Source organism: Notothenia coriiceps, unplaced genomic scaffold (genome assembly GCF_000735185.1).
Source record: "Notothenia coriiceps isolate Sejong01 unplaced genomic scaffold, NC01 NC01_scaffold00037650, whole genome shotgun sequence".
Taxonomy (NCBI): Eukaryota; Metazoa; Chordata; class Actinopteri; order Perciformes; family Nototheniidae; genus Notothenia; species Notothenia coriiceps.
In genome coordinates, this window is record NW_011370351.1 from 215,434 (window position 1) to 237,496 (window position 22,063).

The 22,063-nt window shown below is 39.8% G+C and overlaps 2 protein-coding genes across 6 annotated transcripts in view; both read left to right on the forward strand.

The window, feature by feature from the left end:
* arfip2b (ADP-ribosylation factor interacting protein 2b) overlaps positions 1–13,608 on the forward strand; it is a 16,303-nt gene extending 2,695 nt beyond the window's left edge. Inside the window, exons 2-10 of one of the 5 annotated variants that reach the window (XM_010797262.1) lie at positions 1,452–1,562; positions 4,597–4,653; positions 6,185–6,293; positions 7,350–7,406; positions 8,866–8,984; positions 9,166–9,387; positions 9,870–10,027; positions 10,506–10,680; positions 10,794–13,608. In XM_010797262.1, coding sequence (XP_010795564.1) covers positions 1,464–1,562; positions 4,597–4,653; positions 6,185–6,293; positions 7,350–7,406; positions 8,866–8,984; positions 9,166–9,387; positions 9,870–10,027; positions 10,506–10,680; positions 10,794–10,949 — 1,152 coding nt within the window. In that variant the 5' untranslated portion in view covers positions 1,452–1,463 and the 3' untranslated portion in view covers positions 10,950–13,608. The remainder of the gene's footprint in view (positions 1–1,451; positions 1,563–4,596; positions 4,654–6,184; positions 6,294–7,349; positions 7,407–8,865; positions 8,985–9,165; positions 9,388–9,869; positions 10,028–10,505; positions 10,681–10,793) is intronic. The other 4 variants (XM_010797263.1, XM_010797266.1, XM_010797265.1 and 1 more) reach the window with 4 other exon arrangements.
* Positions 13,609–14,798: 1,190 nt separating this feature from the next.
* Positions 14,799–21,561, forward strand: LOC104967744 (FH2 domain-containing protein 1-like). The gene is made up of 12 exons (XM_010797267.1): positions 14,799–14,872; positions 15,781–16,304; positions 16,607–16,668; positions 18,052–18,154; positions 18,466–18,551; positions 18,775–18,875; positions 19,087–19,157; positions 19,297–19,404; positions 19,506–19,576; positions 19,695–19,812; positions 19,904–20,068; positions 20,298–21,561. The coding sequence occupies exons 2-12, from the start codon at positions 15,843–15,845 to the stop codon at positions 21,354–21,356; spliced, it is 2,406 nt and encodes an 801-aa protein (XP_010795569.1). The 5' UTR covers positions 14,799–14,872; positions 15,781–15,842; the 3' UTR covers positions 21,357–21,561.
* The last annotated feature ends 502 nt before the right edge of the window (positions 21,562–22,063 follow it).

A 22,063-nucleotide genomic window follows, 5' to 3' on the forward strand; every position in this document is an offset into this window, starting at 1 on the left:
AACTCCTTTACTAGTTCACTCACTAGGCGTTCGAGCACCCTCGCCAGAACTGACAATTTAGAGATTGGCCTATAGTTATTTAAAATAGTTGCCTCCCCTCCTTTTAGTAAAGGCAAGACATAAGCTGACTTCCATACTTTTGGAATTGCATTTGTGTTGAGGGAGAGGTTAAAAAGAGTAGTGAGAGGAAGAGCAATAAAATCTGCAGCTATCTTTAAAAAGAAAGGTTCTACGCCGGCCAGCCGGTTTCTTAGGATCTAACTTGGAATGTGTTGAATATTGTTGTACAAGACTAGCACAACTTCTAATGTCGACAGAGATGTGTCATTCCTCAGGAAATGGAGTGGGCATGGCCCAAAAGCCAACTTAGGCTAGGTCCAAGCAAATGTAAACAACTGCTACCTCACTTCAAACAAGATGTGTGCCAGCTAGTGATCTAACTGCCATTACCCTGCCATAAAGTCACATAGTCTCAAAAGGACATCATGCAAGTTTTTGCTCTTAAATGTTTGCCTTAATACTCATTTACCATATATTTATTATTAGCCATGCGGCATTTGAGTTATGTTTATTTTTACATCATTCCGGGTTTCTGCTTTTAAGAGTTTATAATAATTCAAATCCCTGGAAAATACACGTCCATACAATTGTAAAGCTTAACACACAGTCGTTTTTGTTATGATTATCTGTTAACATTATTTAAACGTTAATAAAAAAAAAACAGAAAATCCAGAGAAGAACTAAAGGAAGCTACTGCACATGCTCGAGTTTATTACGTTTTGACGTTTCTGGTCACCCTTGACTGCAATGTGAAACCAAACCATGTTAACGTCTTCCGGCACTTCATTATTTTATCTGTGGTCTTGTCACACACGTTTACATTACACAAAGACCCCCCTTTTAATGTTTGTCTGAGTACGTTTATTTAGCTGTGAATTCATTACCCCATTGTAAGCCAAAAATAGTAGCAATAAAGCTGCTTGTCCAGTAATTATTTGCAAACACTACATGTATACGAGTGTTACAACATCTTTAATGTGTGATGAGTAATCAAACCAATATCATCTGGTTTGATCTGTTAGAATGGTTAGACTATGTTCAAATCAACATTTGAATCTCCTCTTCAGTCTGTTCGTGTGGAGCTAACACACAGCCCTGTAATGAGCTGTAAAGTAGAGTGGCCACTTCGACAAGCGGCCGCCTGAGTGCAGGGCTTTCATAGGTGTGTTGTTTTTATCTCAAGTGATAGCCTTGCTCTTTGAAATCCACCGCCTCACTTATTTGTGGCTATTATATTCCCATCTTCCTTATGATTTGGCTGTTTGGACTAACCTCTCTGGGCCCTCAGCTTCAAAGCACCAATTAGGCTATTTCACTGTATTTACATAAAGTAGTGTGTTGTAACCACTCTTTATCTCTCTATCTCTCTCTCCTTCTGCTTTTTCACACAGGCGTAGTGCATTATGACAGACAGCATTATGAGTAAAGCTGCCACAATGGAGATTCCTATCAACAGTAATGGAGACACAGGGACACTTCCAGAAGATGACAGCCTTGAACAGGTGGGTCACAGCTACTAAATCAGAGACCGTCCACTGTGTGTCACATTTGAAGACCATCATGTGTTGTTGCTGGTCATCTATTTAAACCTATTCCACAAGGAAACAATCATGAATCTGTTAGTGTTTACCTGCCCGCTAACCCAAGCTGACAGAAGATACTTTGCATATTTAAAACCAGGCAGCAGGAAACAAAAGAAAGTATGGAGAATACAGAGAATACAAATGCTAGAAATGTCACTACATTTGTATTATATAGGCTAAGGAATGGTTCCCATACTGCTAGATCATTGTTGACCCTTTGTAGTTGTTTCATTACTTAGAGACTGTTGCATTAAAGGGTTTTACAGCAGTGTTGATGTGATTTCTGGGTAAAAAAATATATAAAAAATGATATATATTTAAACTTAGTTTCCTTTAGTTATGTAATACATATTTGTTTCATTAATTTCTTGTCACTTTTAGTGTACATTTGAGTGTGGTCTTGAAAATGTTTAGTAGGTGGCGCTTTATAATGAGATCACGTTCACATATACACAACATTTCAAAAAGACAATATTCGTACTAAGCTGTTAACATGGCTAATGAAAAAGAATATTCCACTCATATTCCCATTGCATTTTTATTTTATTCACAATATTATCATATCTGTAATAATATTGTAATATTAGTGTGCATGTGAACATGAACATTGGATATCAGCTTTTCTTCTCCTAAGAAAAATGACATTTGAACAATAGCCTGAACTTGATGATGTATTTATTGTTATAGTTCTCTCTCTGAAGGTTACATCACTCACATGAGAGCACGTGAAAAAATGAGACCTAAATACTTAAGCCTGATGGCTTTCATGTGGTATTACGGTTGGTTTCTCACAATGTGACGGATCAATGAGAGCCTGTATTCAGTTGTTGGAAGTTGATATTGTGGTTTTTGGCTATTGTGAGCTGGTGCTTTTCAGACCATTTAAATTAACCCTACTTGCCACACTGCCATTTGATAATATGTACAGTACAATTCAGGTCTAATGCTTTTAGTAAACACAGTCTTGACCACTGGCTGTGTAAATGTGGCCAATCACTCACCACAGATCTCTCATTTTGCATTAATGTTTCAGATGCTCAGTCTCAAAAGATTTGTTCAGGTCTTTGCCTGGGTTTAACTACGATTGTATTATGGGTTGCTTTCATACTCAACCAGGAGTTCTTGTGTTTCTCAGCTTGCTTAGCTACAACTGAACAGAGAGCCTACTGGGAAATCTGGTGCTGCTATCCAGCTGTCGGCATGGGAACCATGTGTTCCCATTAACAGTTAACAGGTTTCAGAAAGATCTGTGCTGTGTTTGACCTCTTTACTATGCGCCAAACTCTCAGGTGTAGTTGTTGTTGCTCTCCAGCTGAAGACTGTTCATTTACAAAGCAAATAGGCACCTGTGAGCGTCATTTGAAAAAGAAAGATATACGCATTTGAGTGTCTTAGTCAGAGCCCGCAAAGGTGAACTAACAGTGGAGTTGTAGAGTAAGTAAGGGGAACAGTCTGTTAATCATCCTGCGTACAAAGGCACACCTTTTGGACAAACAGACTGCAGATCCTGGAGGGTTGATGCTGTTGTTTGCTCACCACACTGTGTTCCACTCGAACAGTAAAAGAAAAGCCAACCTCCTCAACAAGCTTGCACGGTGAAGCGAGTATTCAACCATGTGCTGTGTCTACCCAGTTTTCCATGTTCATGTATGAGGAGTGTTTAGCTGCACTGTTTAGTGCTGGATATTAACCTGTTGTCATAGCAACTCATAGCAATTAGTCTGAAACTGGCTGTTCTTTGTCCTTGGGTGAAAGCCCTCTGAATTCAGATTACTATCTGCTGTACAGCACTCAGTTGAAAGCTGTAGCAGTCTACTGTTTATGTACAGCAGTGAAGATTGGCAGGTGAGGGAATAGCAGAAGTCTGATTTTAGATGTTGTAGCTTTCCACTTTTTTCGTAACAAGGACGGTGACTGGCAGCTTGACAGAGACAGGATTTACTGCTAGCAGCATCCTGGCCAAAGCACTGTGTGGCTCACTGGTTTCAACTCAGACAGTCAACAACCTTTGAACAAACTTATACTCATCTACAAAATCTATGATAGATGATTACTTATGCTTTACATTTGGAGATATCCCAAATATATTGTCAGAATTTCTAAGCTGCCCAGGAAAATAAGCTTTTGTGGCATTTTCAAATGTTGCCGTGTCAATTTAAACCAGCCTTTTTTATGATGACGCGACGTTCTTTCGCTTTTCTTCCTCTCAAGAAACAGGCACTTTGTCAACCAAGTGTCCTGGGAGGGGTCAGTGTCTGCTTCAGCTTTCAGATTGAACAGATGCCACAACTTGAGGCAGGTCTCTAAAAGAAGAGACTCACTGATTGAAGGAGAGAATGTGGTTAAACAGGCTTTGTCCTCGTGTTACACAGGTCTTTAAGTTGTTGGTTCAGTGTCTGTTTGGTTAAAATACAAGGAAATACAAATTCCTCTGGTGCTGTAATGAAGTCCTGACCCCAGACATGACCCACAATCATTGTTTAAATAGACACATCTATTCTTATGGTTATACAGTAGATTGTAGGACCTGGAGTTTTGGCATTCAAATGTAGTGTTTGTGTGTTTTTAATTGTATACCCCCTTATTATCAATGTCACCTTTTTAATGTCTGTACATGTCTTGTAATTAAATGTCTTTATTTTTTTTTTAATCTGTTTGCCCAGACAGTGATTGAATAATATCATAACTTAGCTTTTGTTAACACATTATAAAGAGAAAGTGGTGGTTGATCATAGGCTAGCTAAATGATTATCAGTCATCACTGCTCTCCATCCTACATCCCTGCTGTCTGTGGACATTAGGATGATTCCCTAGCGATTTATTTTACATCATTCTCTCTTGTTTCATGATTTCAGTCATGGATTTTTTCTTTTTGTCTCCTTTCTTTTTCTATTTGTTTCTTTTTTGTTGTTGTTGTGTTTGTCGATTCCCCCCCTCCTCCATCTCTGTGCAGGCTGCAAATCTGCAGTGGAGCTTAGATGAGCAGGTAGGGAGCTCCAGAGGCACCAGGGTGAGCAGTGCATTTGTGTGTGTGTGTGTGTTTAATGTTGGTGTGTAGTACTGCTCAGTGGTTTGACTTGATGCTGGCTGCATTAAATTCCCTTGCATCATTACGTGGGTTTATTTCACAAAGTGTCATATGTTTCATTTTTACGACAAACCACTGTGCAGATTTAATTGTTACAGTGAATTATCGCCTACTAACTCTAGATAGAAGGCGTCTCTCAAACATGTTTTGAGAGATTTCCCTCAAATCTAGCACACAGCTAACACTTATGACTCAACATTGCAATCTGTTCCTATTTGATTCTTAATAATCATCTAGTGTGTGTTTTTGCTTATATAGCCTAGACTCTGTGTGACCTTGGGTGTTGTGCGAGTGTGATTCCCTAATTCTAGAGGGTGTTGTTGAACTAAACAAACATAGCAACTTACTAATAATCATCATGTCATACTGCTGTAATATTGATGTGGATTGGTTGTGCTTCTTATGTTTTGTTGTCAGTCATAATGAGAAATGTATTTGTCTTATTCAAGAATTGAAGAGAGCTGACCAAACAGAAGTGAAGACAATTGTAGATATTTTTAGAATAGACATTTAGCATCACGCTGCTGTCCTCCAGCAGCCCAAATAACTGAAGTTGTATTTTTACTTCCTTTTGGTCGTAGCAAACATACTCTTTGTGTTTGCTTACAAAAGGAAACCGCCACCTCCCTTCCAGAGCTTAGGAGTTTCCTTATCACAATCTTACTTTACAGTGTAGGCCTAAGGATTCAGGAAGTCTCCTATATATTACCCTCTCGTTTACATTTTACGATGGACGATACGGGTCTGTGTGTCAGTGCAGCATTCGTATGAAACATATATAAACACAAGTTAGCATATTTAGACATGTTGATAGTAGCAACCAAAGCTCACATATGGTTTGCCAAAGTACGACATCTTTTCAGGCTCGATTTTCCTTTGCCCAAAATTCCTCACAAATGTTTGTTTTTCTAAAATAGCTGATACTTGAAAGTATGGCAAACAAAAGAAAATTGTGAGTTAAGTTAAGGAAAACCCAAAAGATGGATGGTAGCACATTTCCCCTCACGCTTCTTTGATTATTTTGAAAAGAGAAAATAGTTAGCTTGAGCATTTCCTGCTGCATAGATCAATGCAGCCACTGCTTGGGTTAGACTGGTCTATTTCTGCTGTGGTGTTTTAGTGTCCTTGCTTGCTCCCAACATGGCAGAAGATTCATTTCTAGTGGTTAGGTGGGTTGATTATTGACTGGGCACTTTAGTTTTGTTTTCGGTCTTTCACACTCTTTATATTGTTCTCTGTTGGCTTCCAGATAAGGGCCTGGTGATCGTGTGTACTCACTAACCTTTCCTAACATCGTAGTGTTTGTCCCCCTCTAGTGACTTAGCCTTTAACCTACATTGTCTGAATTTAACACTCAAGCCATAATCTCCTGTCTACATACCCCCACCCCAAAACCCTCCATCCCTATTCCCTTTTTTCTTGTTTTTCTTGTTTTTCCCCACCAACCTTGTAGGACCTACAGCAGGTGATGGTATCGGGCCCCAACCTCAATGAGACCAGCATTGTTTCTGGAGGTTATGGAGGAACAGCAGAGGGAATCATCTCCACCAGCTCAATCAAAGGTACAGTCCTACTCCTTACTTCTGACATCTTTTCAGCCTCCTCTCATCTATGCTGACACTGTCCCATTTTGACTTCCTGTATTCAGCGAGTGTTTGATTTCTCTGCCTCCTATCATCCCTCCCATGAGATCATGCTGCAATTAATATGTTGTCAATTTGTGCTGATTCATCCCCAGCTTCACTACACTCTGCTGCATCTCAAATTATGCCTCTGTGGTCTCTGTTTTTTTATAGTTATTTTTATGTACATGCAGATATGGAATGAAGAACCTTTCAATGCTTTTTCTAAACCCACGTGAGCGCCAGTGTTGAGTCTAAATGTAGTTAGACATACATTTGATTTATTTATGAAACAGGATCATTTTCGCTTTAACTACTGCAGTTATCGTTAGTCCTAATGGAAATAATGTAACTTACTGATTTAAAAAACTAAACCTTTTCTTCGTTAGCTTTTATTTCAGTTTCATTATACAGACATGTTCACGTTTTAGTCAACAGTTTTTCCATTTTCATTGAGCTGTATCCACAGAGCCAACATATAACAGTTTGTGTGCTAATGTGCAGGGTAGTGTCATTTAATAAACAAAAATAAAGCTTTTAAAAGATATCTAAAACATCTCCCAGACATCGAGGCAGCCTCAACTATCTTGTTCTTACGGTCTGAACAAATTGTATTTTCTCATGACCATCTCAAGTTTTCAGATATACTCTCACCGTTCTCAGCCACTGCTAATCGACAGGTAATCATCAAATATGTCAGTGTTAAAGGGAGAGTCAGGCAGGGGTTTGAAGCTATATGGCATTAGCAACCAACACAGCAAGACTTTAATGTTTTGATGAAACTGTCATTCAGTATGAAATAATCTTAAACTAAAAGATAAATAGATCCAGTACACCGTGTCTTGGACTTTTTTCCACATTATTCTCGTGTTCAAGGCAGTGACTTCAGTAGTGTAGCTGAATACAGCGTGTCAAAGGGGAAAGGACACTGCTCTCTTTACTCATCATTTATTACTAATATTTCTGCGTCCCTCCCTCCCTCTCTCTCTCTCTCAGGCCCTGGTGTGCGCTACAATGCAGAGTTTAACAAAAGGATCTCAGTTGAAGGAATAGGTGGCTCCTTAGACTTCATTATTATTAATAATGGAGAGCTTGATTCCAAAATGTAATGTGTGTGGGATGTTTAATAGGATCCAAAACGTCTGTAAGAATTAAGAATCGGCAATCTCCTGTTACTGGCATGAAACATTTTTGATTTAAAAAAAAAAAAAAAAAAAACCTGCATATTTATCACATGATGGCATTTTGGAAATACGCTTTTTATTTTATTTACTGCTCCTTTTTGATCTAAATAACTATTTCTCTTTTTGTATCAGCGGAGAGAAGGGCATTCACTTATTTCTGGTGGCTTCTCTTCTTCATGGACAAATTGTGCCTTTTTTTTCTATCCCAGTATTTCTCTCTGTGGTTGGTTCTCTTTGTGATTTATGCTCATCTATTATGGGGTCTGCACTTTTATGTTTTTCCCAAAATAACCTACTTTCTGAACGTCTCAGAAAAACAGAAACCATCTTCACTTCTGTCACATTGTATATTTGTTATAAGACCTTCAATATTTATGGATCAAATGCGTTGTAGTTGGGAGAACCTTAGTAAACTTAATGCTTTTAGAGACCCCTATTTTTCTCATGTTAATCTTTTCCACGTGCTGATGTGAAGTGAAAGGCTCTGAAGTGTACTGCTGCATTTCAACGTTTCATCATCACTCATTTGTCAGCATTGTCATTCACTAAATGAAGTCTTTTCATCTTTGTTCTTCCAACTCCTTGTCACCATTCCCTCCTACATGTTCCATATCCTGCTCTTCTCCCTTTTGTCGTCCTACATTTCTGTCTTTCCTGCTTGTGTATGTTTAAACCCTTAACATCCAACCGTCCTTTAAAATCCTGATCCTTAAAAAAACATTCCCATAATGTAAAAATAAATGATCTAAATCCCGGTCCAATACCTTTCCCTAATTCATACTCACCCTGAACCATTCATCCATACCCCCCACCCCCCTCCATCCACTGTCACAGACCTGCGTATGAAGGCCGGACGAGTAAGCGTTCCCCCGAGCCGTTCTCTCCTCTGCCACATAGCAAGCCATTCAAATGAATACCAAGGTACTGGGGAGGGAAGGAGGTGAATTTGAATGCTACACACTCGATGTTGGTTAATCAAGTTATTACCATTAAGGCAATTACCCAAACTATTCCTACAGGATTTTCAGCTTTTATTACAGCTCAATAATTAGAATGTGGTGTCAACAATTTTAATGTCATTTTTCCTTAGTCCAATATTCCTTCTCGGCTCACCATTCTGCCTCTTCCTGCTCTTTTCCCGCTCATTAACTCACTCCTATGCATGTCTAACAGCGGTTTATGGGTTAGTGTGGTGATGCACACGGGTTAGCAGATGGCCGACAGGCTGCATTAAATGCGGCAGTTTTAATGTACTTTTGAATAATGTGTGATTTCCTACATGAAAGTGTTTCTTTATTAACCATGTTCCTGTGTTTCTTCTTTCTCAGGTTCCAACATGCACCACAGCAGCAGCAGCAGCTCGTCCATGACTGCAGAGGAAGCGTCCCGCGGTGTGGCTGTGGAGAAAATAGAAACGGTGAAGAAGTGGGGTCTCAACACTTACAAGGTATCTAAGGTTCTTTCATTTTACACTTCATGATAAAGAGCTTCTTGATGATTTTAGTTTTTCTGTGTGCCTGAGGATTTTCTGGAACCAGGCACCACCATGTCCCTATCCTGTAAAATCCAGTCATAGAAGGGAATGTTGTTACTAATGCCTCTGTACGTCTTCCTCCTTATTCTTTCAGTGTACGAAGCAAATGATCTCGGAGCGTTTTGGTCGAGGTTCCCGGACTGTGGACCTGGAGCTGGAGGCCCAGATTGAAGTGCTGAGAGACACTAAAAAGAAATATGAGAATGTGCTGCGATTGGCCAGAGCGCTGACCAATCACTTCTACAACATGGTGCAGACGCAGCATGCGCTTGGGGACACCTTTGCTGACCTCAGTCAGAAATCTCCAGAGCTGCGGGTGAGGCCTCAGAATCTGTTCATGTAGCTTTTATGTCTCATCTCTTACGGTACGTCCACGCGGTTCCGTCGCGTTGAAGCTTGCCGGTGGGCGTCTCTGGCACGTGACCAACAACCAATCACATTAATCTCCCGCCCCAGACACACAAGCACGTGGTTTGATTGGCTAGCGCTTGTACTGGCATATGATTTGATTGGATGGCGCTTCCGTCAACGCTTGAAAAGTTGAACTTTTTTCAACTTTCGAAGCGAGCAACAGAGGCAAAGCGACGTGACGGAACCACAATGCAGTTCGGCAAAGCTTGACGTCACCCCATTCAAAGTGAATCGGAAGCGTCACTGTTGAAGCACATGACGGAACCGTGTGGACGTACCATTACATATTGATCTGCAGCTGGACGTTAAATAATAGGTTTATGTAGACGACATTGAAAGGCATTAACCCCATTCATGCTGTAATGTATTTTATTAATGCATTTACAGGATGAGTTTGGCTACAACGCAGAGACTCAGAAGCTGCTGTGTAAGAACGGGGAGACTCTGCTTGGTGCCGTTAACTTCTTTGTGTCCAGCATCAACACACTGGTCAACAAGACCATGGAGGACTCCCTGATGACGATCAAGATGTATGAAGGTGCCAGGTAAGGACATGCAGCCCATTAATAAACCATTTCACCCAAGAAACTGGATGGAAACTCTTTCAAAGGAAGATAAGAAAATGGATAAAGTAAACATTTTGTACACAAAAATATATAATGATAATATAATTGTATTATTATATAGGAACTTCAGATGAAATGACATTAAAACCGGCATTGAGTCTAGATCTTTTTGATATATCGTCTAAACATATCCACATTTTGTTATCTCAAATGCCTGAACTTCTGGAGAAAATCTAGCGAAGAATTTAACCCACTTAAAACCACTGCTAATCTGTGATTTGATCGGATTTGATTCAAAGTGACCATGCTTCCTTTTAATATTGTCAAATCCTGTTTGGTGCACTAAAACACAATTACAGTAATCTATCATGTGATACAGTGTACATCCAGTTAGAGTTGAAAGACATGTTTTAGGGCCTTTTTTAAAACACTGTATTTTTTCCCTCTTTTTGAACAGACTGGAGTTTGATGCCTACCGGTCAGACCTGGAGGAACTGAGTCTGGGTCCAAAAGACGCTGTAGCCATGGCCCGCATAGATGCTGCTCAGCAACAGTACCAGGTCCAGAAGGACAAGTATGAACGCCTCCGCTCGGACGTCATCATTAAACTCAAGTTCCTGGAGGAGAATAAGGTTAGTGGGCAGGGTGGGCCTGTTTGATCATCATCCTCCAGAGCAAGATAAGTTACAGAGGTTTGACTAGATGTCCTGACATGTTCTGAAACCCCCTTATTTCTCTTTCCCAGGTGAAGGTGATGCATAAGCAGCTCCTCCTCTTCCATAATGCCATATCTGCATACTTTGCTGGCAACCAGCAGCAGCTGGAGCAGACGCTGAAGCAGTTCAACATAAAGCTGAGGCCTCCAGGGGCCGACAAGCCCTCCTGGTTAGAGGAGCAGTGAGAGGTTCTGCGGGACCTCCTTGCTGCCTCCTCCTCCTCCACCTGTTACCTGTTGAAACCCCCCAACTTACAGAGGACCACTACAGAGGGAAACACATACTTGGATGGATGAAGATATGAGATGAGTGTATGGCAGGACGATTGGACTGATGGATTGCAGGGTATTATTGATGGGATAAATGCACCAGGAATCCAAGTGGCCAGTTTCAGAAACAGTCAGGGGGCTTTTAGTGCCTCTTCCCAACTTCCTTATTTCCACTCTAACCTTCTCTTTGTGCCCAAAAGAACTGTTCATCTCTTCCTTCCCTCTCCCCTATTCAACACTATATTGCTGTGTGAGCTTGTGTTAGTCATGTTCACGGCCATTATTTTACTTCTCAACTGCTACCAGTGCTTGGACTTAAACTTCAACCCAACAACGTAATGGCTACTGAGACAGATGACTGAAGGAAAAACATGATAAACCATTCATACACACTTGGATGTAACCAGACACTTCATCAAAACTCTTCCAGACCTTATCACTCTCATTGTGTGCCTCCTTATATATGAGCGTGTGTGCTTAATCAACATGTGGCCTACAGGAAGAAAGATAAGTTCAGAAAAATATTCAATCTACACATGCAGAGGATTTGAACTGGAAAGGAATGTGCAGATATTTCAAATCAATGTACATTTCAAATGACGTATTATTTCACTTTTGAAATAAATAGTACATGCTTTTGGTAGCTTACCGTATACAGAGAAATGCAGTGTTTAGTTTTGCTTAATTTAACTGTACTCTTTATTTTGTACTGATTCTGGTTTTAGTCGGCTTCTATGTCATATGAAGAGCAGTTAACTGTCAGGGCAATGCGTGCTGATGCTTTAGATTGTAATACTGTACGCAGCCTAACTATCAGTAATGCTGCAGATTTCAATCTTAACTTTGACTTCAGCTCGTATATATGCAACAATCATTTAAGAAAGACTGCCACAGCTTCCCAAAGTTATACCGGTTGGGGTCTTTACTAATTGTATTTTATTTACCCAAAGAGAATTTAGAAATATGTTTACGGGACCCTATGTTTTCATTGTTTTTAGGCAACATTGGTTGGTAAAGTATCTCTATAGGCAGAGGAGGCTTTGACTGACAGTTGAACTATGAACGATGGCAGTTAAGATCCAACAAACTCAAATGGATTTACTCCATTATTTAATTGTTAATAAGGACTGTATTTAATAGGAATTAACTACATCTTTTGTTCTCACATTGCAATGTTTTTTTGTCTTACGTTTTTTTTGTCTTTTTAAAGGACACAATTGGCATCGTTGGTCATATCTTTCAGCCTCCCTACATCAGAGTATATTTCTCACACTGAAGATTGCTGTTGCTCTCTAATATTACTAATCCTAATATTTCAACATCATTTTAGTTGTTTGTAAAAGGGATAACACTAGTGATTCATCATTTGTCTCTATTAACTTAAACATCGTTGTAGAATGGAAGTAAACAATCATCTGTTGTTGACAATTAGGAGAAGGTTTCACTACAGAATATCAGCATGGTACTATATTATGTGATGTACTTTTTATGCGTCACTGTATTTATTATGCTGATTGTACGTGTTGGAATTAACATATTTGTACACTGACATTTCTGGTTCATGCTAATTACTCAATTCACGAGTATGGCGTCTTGCAGATGAACACTAACGTGAACACATTCCTCAGGCTAACCATATCTGTAATTGATTTACTCCAAAAAGATATTCTAAACTATCTGATTGAAAGGAGTTTAGTTTGCCTTTGTCAAACCTGTGAAGTCAAATGAAGATAATCTGGTATAATAAATGTTTTCACCATGCTGAATTGAACTCTTAATCAGTTGATTTTTTTTTTTCCTCCAGCATCTTGTCTCTGTATTTGCATGGCAGGCAGTAATCCAAAGTGCAGGTGCAGATATGTGTCGATGCACCGATGCTCTCTGGGCCTTCTGCTGGGCAGCTTACATGGACTGGGATAACGCCATGCCATGCTGGTTGTTGATTATGTTGAAACTGGCTGAATCCAAAATGTGGATTTGCACTGTTCAGGACAATTATTAACAGGAGGTGTTAATTTTTCCATGAAAAGCAGATATCAAAAAATGTCTAGAATTCTTTGGCTTCTGAATTTGTATGTTGCAGTGTGTACGTTTGGTGTATTTATCTGGCTGAAATAATAGCTCAATGAGACCTTGGCCTCTCTTACGACTGAAAATTACAGTTCCACTTGGTCCCCTGGACTGTTTGACCATCACACAGCAATACTAACATGTGACTCCCCTTTGAAATTCCTAACCCTAACACCAAAATGAATGGCAATAGGATTTGTTTGTGTTGTTGTATAGTTGCACCTCCAGTAAATTCAAACAAGGGTGAGAACTATTTAAAGTCACTCTTACTAGCAGTCTTTAGATGCAGAGAGAACCAAGATTTATAAAATGAGATATTTTATTTGTGTACAATCAATATTTTCTAGGCTGAGCTGGTGTATTGTACTGTATGAATGATTGCAGATAATGGTATTTAAGATGATAAATGAAGTTGTTGATGTGATACTCTGCCTTCATTCCTCTCTCAGACCTGAACAATCCCACCCTACCCCGAGGGAAAAAAATAAAAGTACACATTTTCAAATGGCTCCGGTTGGGTTTTTTGTTCGCTCTTTCATTTATATTGTGATGTGGCCCAATGTGCTTTCTATGTGCATGCAAACCGAGAAGAAAACATCTGGATTCATTCAAATACAACTTTAACTGTGTGATTACAATTCTACAAAGGAATGTATGATGTTATTTTATTCAATAATTTATCACAATGTTCTCTAATTAAAATTATCCAAACCACTGGAACATTAACAAAAGTTATTCATCGAATGTCACTGATAACTCTCTGAAACGGCCCTCTTCTGACACCTGGAGACATATTTGGATTCAGACATTACAATTGTTTTTTCTTTTAATATTGATTTTAGCAGCACTAATGTCTTGTGTGCTGTTGCATTTTACATCTATAAAAAAGTACAACTTTTCCCTTATCTATAGCAAAACATGACATAACAGTTTTACTGTATTCAATAGCCTACTATAATCATACCTTTTTCACTTGAAGTTTTGAATCAGAATTCGACAACCAATGTAGGCTACAGATCTATCTCTTCTATACATTGTATTTACATACTTACTTTGATGTAAAGTAACTAAGTAGATTTACTCAAGTACTGTACTTAAGTACAATTTAGAGGTATTTCAATTTCATTTGTACTTCTACTACACTACAATATAGAGGTAAATCGTGTACAACCTTTATTTAATACCTTAATTTACTGTGCAGATTTGGATTGCTTATTTAGTTCCACCTGGAGTACAAGCTACCCTGCTGTGTACAAAGTAATGAACCAGCTTTGATAAACACTTTAATGGATCCATATTTATAATCAAAAAATATGATAAAAATGATTCTGAAATGGGCCAATCTGCATAATGAGTACTTTTGGTTATTTAAGTATATATTGAATACTTTTGTTCTTTTGCTTGAGTCACATTTTGACTACAGGACTTTTACTTGTAACAGAGTGTTCCTACACTCTGATACTTCTATTTTAACTTGAGAAAAATATCTGAATACTTTTTCCACCTCTGCATTATATACATGGACTTTATTTTTGTTAACATTAGAAGCGGTTTTACCCTTGTCGTTCAAAGAGGTAGCGGTTTGGTTGAGAGGTTTCCCATCATGTTCCTTACGGGCGTACCTGAACAGTAAATTGAATGTGATTGGTGGAGGCGCGCGCTGCACCTGCTGCTGTTTGCAGGTCTGTAGTCTCCGTGAGAGAGCACGAGGCAAGAGTTTGCCAAAAGTGATACAGAGCGAGGATTTAAATGGCAGCTACTTTTTAAAGGTACGGTGAGTAAAAAACATATGTAACGGTGCTTTGGTGAGTCTATTAAAGCATCACCGTACGTGTTATTGTTCAAAGGGGAATATTTGTAATGTTAGGAACATTTTCTATGAGGATGCGAGCCTTACATTGTAAGCAAAGAACTGACAGCGAAACTCTGTGGAGAAATTGTCGAATTAACGATGTATTGTTGGATAAAAGAGCAAATACATGTTTTTACAACACTTTCGGATTCGTCTGTGTCGACTTGTATATTCGGCATTTTAATATCCCTTTAAGCAGGATATGTGTCAGTGTTATTTGATTAATAAAAGTTGGTTTGCCTCTTATTTTCAAAATGGTCTCCAAATGTAAAGTTATCATTTATGAGAATATATTGCTTAATACATTAAATGTATGCAAGCCGAATACAGCAGCGAGCAACAATAAGTAAGAGTGTATCATTCCAGATATGTGACACATTTAACCCTTTCTGTAAATAAGGAGGCATTAAACAAATAATGTTCTCAATGATGTTAAGTTGGCATATGGAAGAACCATAATTAGGCGAGGACATAATCATGGCCCAAATGTTTTGCACTTGTATATTTCAAGAAAGAGAAGTAAAAGAGGTGACAATTTATTTCTGTGGGTGAGGAAGTGATGGTACATTGTTGACATACAGTGTCTGCCTTTGGGTTTTTCAACTTGACAGGTAAAATTCATTTTAAATGCTGCTCTTTAAATACATATTTAAGTTATGTTATGCTTAAATGCTACAGGCTCATTTTGGGCAGCAAATAAACAGTTTCAGAAATATAACCTGTATGTTTTTTGCTACACATAGTTTTGCACATTCCAAATGCATACACTTGTTTTGTCTAAAAGCACTTCAATACTTATGAATGTATATTTCTGTATCTCCTCAGATCTGATTGGCTGACGGCAGGATATTCCCTCCTTATATAATTTTTGGATTTGAGAGATATAGATGGAGGGAGTGCTGCTTCTAAAATCTGCCTCTCCTCCCGGCTGTTCCTCTCAAAACTCTTGTCCCTCTCTTTCACCGGATGCTCAGGAAGCTTCAGACCCCCGGTCATCTTCCCCTGGGCCTCCCGCCATGTGTGTGACAGCCGGACCACCACCACCACCACCACCTCCACCACCTCCTCCTCCTCCTCCTCCCCCCCCTCCTCCACCTCCTTCATTTGGCTTTAATGATGTCCAGCGACGTTCCATGAAAAAGCTGAACTGGGACACCATTCCCAGCCAGCGCGTCCTGGGCAAATTGAACGTCTGGACGTCTATGCGGCCTCAGAAGGTCCTCGAGCTGGATATTCAGAGCATTGAGGAGTTGTTCAGTCATGTAGACAAACGGGCATCGCTGCGCAACTCAAAAGTCATGGGTCTGAATACGTGTGATAGCTTGGACCTCTTTCCACAGGAACCTAAGGTAAATAGCAACAGTTGCACTCATGACAAAGGGAGATTTCCTGGAACTGATACAGACCATCCTATGTTTTCATTGCAATGTAATGTCAAACTGAATTCATGGATTAGGGAAGTGATCAACACATAAATAGGAACTGCTTTTCGAAAGTTCCACACTAATCATTGCATCGATGGGGAACTGCTAAAGTAAAACCCTTTTGGGAGTGTTTTTGCTTCCTCAAAGGTTTTATTGAAAATAGATTTGTTTCTTCATCTGAAAACTAATCCTTTTATTGATGTGTAATTTTTCTTCCTTTTTTTTAGGTCACAATCCTTGACTCTAAAAAAAGCATGAATATTGGGATCTTTCTGAGATATTTCAAAAGGTAAATATTGCTGGATTTCAATATATCTATAAGAATGATTGTATGTCTTCAAAACATAAAACCCCAACCTCAAAATGCAAACACAACAGGAACCAAATGAATTTAAACCAGAGGGTGCTTTAGTGTCAAACATAGCAAATGGCTCTTGACACATTATTCACTTCCACTGCAATAATCATTCCCTAACCATCGGGTTCTTTATCTTAGCAGACCATATTCAAATAAATGGAAATATTTTAAACATCATTTAAGAGCGTTCAGTTTCAACATAGTGAGCTACTCAGCTTTTGTATATATCAATAGGAGAGAACAGTTTTGTATCTTAGATTAGGACTTGATCATTTAAAAGGGGCAGCTACTAAGAGTTTAATGATTGAATTGAAACTAAGAGATATTGTGAATTGGTGTGATCTAACTGACAGCAGGTGAATTTCAACATGACCATTGCTTGCACTATGTATGTTATGCAAGCATGTAGGATTGGTTTTACAAGGAATTGAGAGGTTTGTAAATAGAAACAAAGGAGTACAACAAGAAGAACAAAAGAATGCTACTTTTTGCTTTTTTATCAGCAATACTCAATATGACAAAATGGATATCATGCTATCCATGATAATGATAGTATAACAGAAATCAATGCTGTGTACATTTATTTTTTAATAATGCACAGAACCTATTTAAAAACATATATAGCTGCCTTGATTTTGACACGTAATGTATTTCCATTTTTACCACAACAAAAGTTGCTTTTAGTTCTTTGATGGTCAAATTGTTTACATTCGCCATTAGCGCCTAAAGCCAAATGGCAGTGAGTGCATGGTCATATGTGACCATGTGATCTAATCTCCTCTCTCATCTGGATTATGGCAGCTAGATAATAACAGAATCTAATTTAGGGAGATTTTAATTAGTAAATTAAACTAAAATTGAGAGTGGAGACGATTAAATTGTTGAGTGCTTTCGACTAAAATGCCTAAACTGTTAAGCCATTCTAAAATGCTAGTATCTTCATCACTGGAGCCAGTTTCTGTCTATGAAACTCATCAATATGATGTCACTTTCAGTCCAGGGTTCACTCAGCCTTCTCTTTGCATACCAAATGCACCACAATGTGTGTCAACAGCTAAGGCTGTGTTCATTTATCTTCAGCGTTTGACTTTATGACTGTTTAGCAGCCATCTCTCCCAGGGCCACTGCAGAATTTCCCACCAATCATGCAACACCTTGGGAGCTCATTTAAACCAGGCAATGGTCTGCAACAGCACTGCTACACACAAACATTATAAAATAAAGTTGTTCTCATGTGATTGATAACTTTAATCAAGCTGAGTTTATGCCTCTGTTATATACGAATACAACTGTTGTCTCTGTCTCCCTCTGCAGGCCAGTGGCAGAAATGGTGCAGGACATTAGTCAAGCAAACTGGCTCAGATTTGGATCAGGCAAACTACAAGAGCTTTGCAAACTACTGCCTGAAGAAAGAGAGGTAAAAACAGCTCCACTCATCCTTTCTTATCTTTCTGCTATACTATATGCATAAAATAAGCCTACTAAATATTACATATCTAATCCATTGTTTTTCTCTATTTGAAATAATAACACAAATATTGACCCAAAGTTACTGTAACTTCATTTAAAAAAAGCTGTAGTAAGTTCTATACTGCAAATGCTTCGTGTTGTTCAATCATGCTACCTTTCCTGATAACTACCGGATACTTGCCGGTTCAATTCCCTCTTTTGTAATATGTGAGACGGAATTACAATAACAATTACATCACTGGTTGTTGAATCAAACAGGTGAAGCAGCTGCTGTCGTTCAGTGGGAATCTCTCCGTGTTACCAGAGGCTGATAGCTTTATGGTGCAGCTGGTCAAAGTGCCGGGGTGAGTTTTCAAAATAGCTTTCTAAAAATGTTTTGGGGTACCTCAAATATTTATGGAATGTCTGAATGGAAGTATTTACATGAAACACATCAAACGTGTGTGTTCACAGAGGGAACACGTGCTGTTATTTTTAGTCAAATGTTGCCTCATCCAGATATCTCTTAGTTTATTCAAACTGATAATGCAGTAATTAGCATTTTTGTAAATCCTCTCTTGCCTGTAGCTATGACGAACGTCTGAAAACGATGGTGCTGAGGGAGGAGTTCTTCCCTCTTATGGAGGAGGTGAAGTTCTCTGTTGCTGTCATGACCAAAGCAGCTAATGGTAACACACACACACACACACACACACACACACACACACACACACACACACACACACACACACACACACACACACACACACACACACACACACACACAGAGAGGGAGAAGCTTCTAACAATCCAAACTTCACAATATGTTTTAACAAAATTCTCAATTTAAGTTTATATTACGGTTCTCTGTCTCCATCTCTTTCTCTTCTTCCCCCTTAGAGCTGTTGGACTGTGACGACCTCCACTCAGTCATTCGGCTGGTATTAAAAGCGGGGAATTACATGAACGCTGTTGGTATTTTTCTTTAGAAAATATGTTTGTATTACATATTATTTCAATGCATTTTATTTTATGCATTTCATCTACTTGGTGTGCTTTTTACCCTGCATTTATAAACTGAAGAAACTACTATTCAAATGTTCTACTCAGGGTGGTTACAGTGCCAATGCCATCGGCTTCAGGATGACCTCTTTGCTCAATCTGGCAGACACCAAGGCCAACAAGCCGGGCATGAACCTCATGCACTATGTTGCCAAGGTGAGTCATGCTTTGTCTCTAAACAGTTGTGTAACTGATTTATTCTCCTGCTCCATTTCTTTACTCACAACTGCCCCACCTCCTTCATCTCCCCCCCACAGCAAGCCGAGGACATCGATGCCGAGTTGCTGACGTTCCACACCCAGCTGGAGCACATTGGTTTAGGAGCAAGGTATCATTCACACACAGTAGCTTCAAAGTCAAATTTGATTTAATCTTATATTACGTCTGGTTGGTATGATGCACAATTGTGTATTACCTGGAATAAGTCATGTCCCTTGCTAACACAGAGTTTGTAAAGAGGAAGTCATCATGGACTTTGAGAGGCAACTCAAAAAGGTCAAGGAAGTGAAATTGTACTGCAGCAGACAACCTGGCCTCTTGCAACAAATGGAGACATTTCTCTTGGTAAAGTTTCCCCCTGAGCTTGTAAACACTTCAGTCAGTCTCCAGTATGGTCCATCTGCTTCACACCATTTCTAATGCTTTCATTTCTCAGAGGGCTGAGGCCAAGCTGGCAGATGTTGAGTTCTCCGTTCTGGAGCTGAAGGCTCTTAGCAATACTGTCGCTGAGTATTTCTGTGAAGACCCGGCTACCTTCAAACTGGAGGAGTGCTGCTCCATCTTCCATTCATTCTGCAAGCGGTTTGACACAGCTGTGAAGGTAAGAATAGAAAGAATTCACAATCATATTTAAATCTGCTTAGAAATAAATCGCATCACAAGGAGAAGTTATCCTTTTGCTTTGTATTGAAGTGGCAATTTAAAGGAACCAGACCTGGTTTAACGTTGAATGCTTTCGATGTTTTAAAAATGCTGTCCTAATGTTCACTTGTGTCATTTGCACTGTGTAGTATCTTACTTGAATATATACTCCCTTTTCACGGCTGTAGGAGAATCAAGAGCGAGAGGCAGCCGACCAGAGGCGCAAGCGGAAGGAGAGTACGCATTTTGTAGCCAAACGCCGCTCCATAGTGTCTTGCCCGGGACCCGACAGTGATCGGGACTCGGGTATAGAGTCGGCCTTACACAGCTTTCTCTCCTCCGCTCCAGAGGGAGTAGTCAGAAACAGGAAGAAGATACTTCCCCCGATCGAAGGATCTCCTGTTGAACGCAGCGCTTCGGTTCCATCGCTCGAAAAAATGGAGACTCCGCCCCGTGCTAGACCCGAGAAGAAACAACCCATACTGCAGGAAAAAGACGGGCAAATAAGTGATCTAGAAAAAAAAGAAGAAGCTGAAAAAATGCGTGAGATAACCAGGAAGGTGCTTCGCTATCAAAGCAGCAGAAGCAGCCTTAATGGGAGCAGAAATTCAGACACTCCCCTACGGTCGGAGAGAGCACAGGACACACCAGACACCCCGAGTACCCCGAGTACCCTGAGTACCCCGAGTACCCTGAGTACCCCGAGTACCCCTCAGCCTCGAACCAGAGACTTCTTCTTCTCCAACAACGATTATTCGGGCTCCCCATGGACGATCCTGAGCCCTTTTACTAGCTCCCAAAGAAACGCTAAACAAAGACCCCTACGCAGACTATCCTCAACTCCAAGTGGAAAAGACTTTGATGAAGTGTGGGATATGAACAAAGGCAGTTTCCTCGCCACTTCCTCTGAAGCGGACACTCTAACATCTCCCCCAGAGGGTCCTGCCTCCCTCCCTGAGTGCCCCAGTCTAAGAGCTGTGTCGCAGGCTCCCATCGTCAGGTCTGTTTCCATGGATGGAACCACGCAATCTCCAACATCTGGTTTCTGGCTGGGAGACTTCATCCTGAGAAGCATGTCTCAGAGGTCCTACTCCTCTGGATCAAGGACAGAACACAGGAGAGATGGCAAGAAGGCTAGGAATCATGTAGAAGACCAGGGGGGCTCCTCGGGGCTCCTCTCCTTCTTCAGGCGCATCGGAGGCAAAAGTAGGCCATACGATGTGGAAGAGCACGAATATAATACTTGAAAACATTTTTTTATTTATAGACAAAGGACAAGCTTTTGTCGTTTTTCCATGTTTAAGAATTTAAATTAGTTTGTCTTTTTGTATTGATATGGTTTTACCCTTCAGTGGAACCAGGGCAAATGAGGACTTGCTTTGAACTGTGAAGGTTTTGTTTTTGTGAGGGTCAAACCATGTTCAAAAATATCTATCTTTTTTTGTCTTTTTGTGCGCAATAAAGGGTATTATTCTACCTTTTTTATTTTACTCTACTCGTATATGGATCATGCACCCAACAACTTTGACATGTTGAAAAATGTCTCCTCTCCTACCCTTTAATGAAATCCCTAAAAGTCTGTCTGGTGCTCATGTCTCCTTAGTCACGCCTACTCAGTTTTCAGTACTTGCCTTTCACTTCATCTATTATTTCTTGGGTCAGTCTCTCTGGGAGGCGCTCGTTAACGCAGCAGAAAGAGCCCTTTATCTTTAAGGGTTTTAACACGTATACAATATGCACACTGAGACAAACACAAAAGCAACGAAATAGGAAATTCACACTATATCACATGTATATCATTGGAATGTCAACCTCCTAGCTGATGCTGTCATCACATTGAAAACATAATCTGAATAGGGCTCATTGTTGCTGGTGAACCCACGCTGGGATCCAGATGATCCGTCCTACGACAAGACAACTGTGCCACCCGTGTGTCTCTGCTCAGCAAAAGCCA

Excerpts from the sequence above, each read along its gene's own strand:
- LOC104967744 (XM_010797267.1), top strand. The coding sequence starts at position 15,843 with ATGGAGGGAGTGCTGCTTCTAAAATCTGCCTCTCCTCCCGGCTGTTCC. Across the intron at positions 16,305-16,606 it reads TCTTTCCACAGGAACCTAAG|GTCACAATCCTTGACTCTAA; the intron begins GTAAATAGCAAC and ends CCTTTTTTTTAG. Across the intron at positions 19,405-19,505 it reads TCATGCACTATGTTGCCAAG|CAAGCCGAGGACATCGATGC; the intron begins GTGAGTCATGCT and ends TCCCCCCCACAG.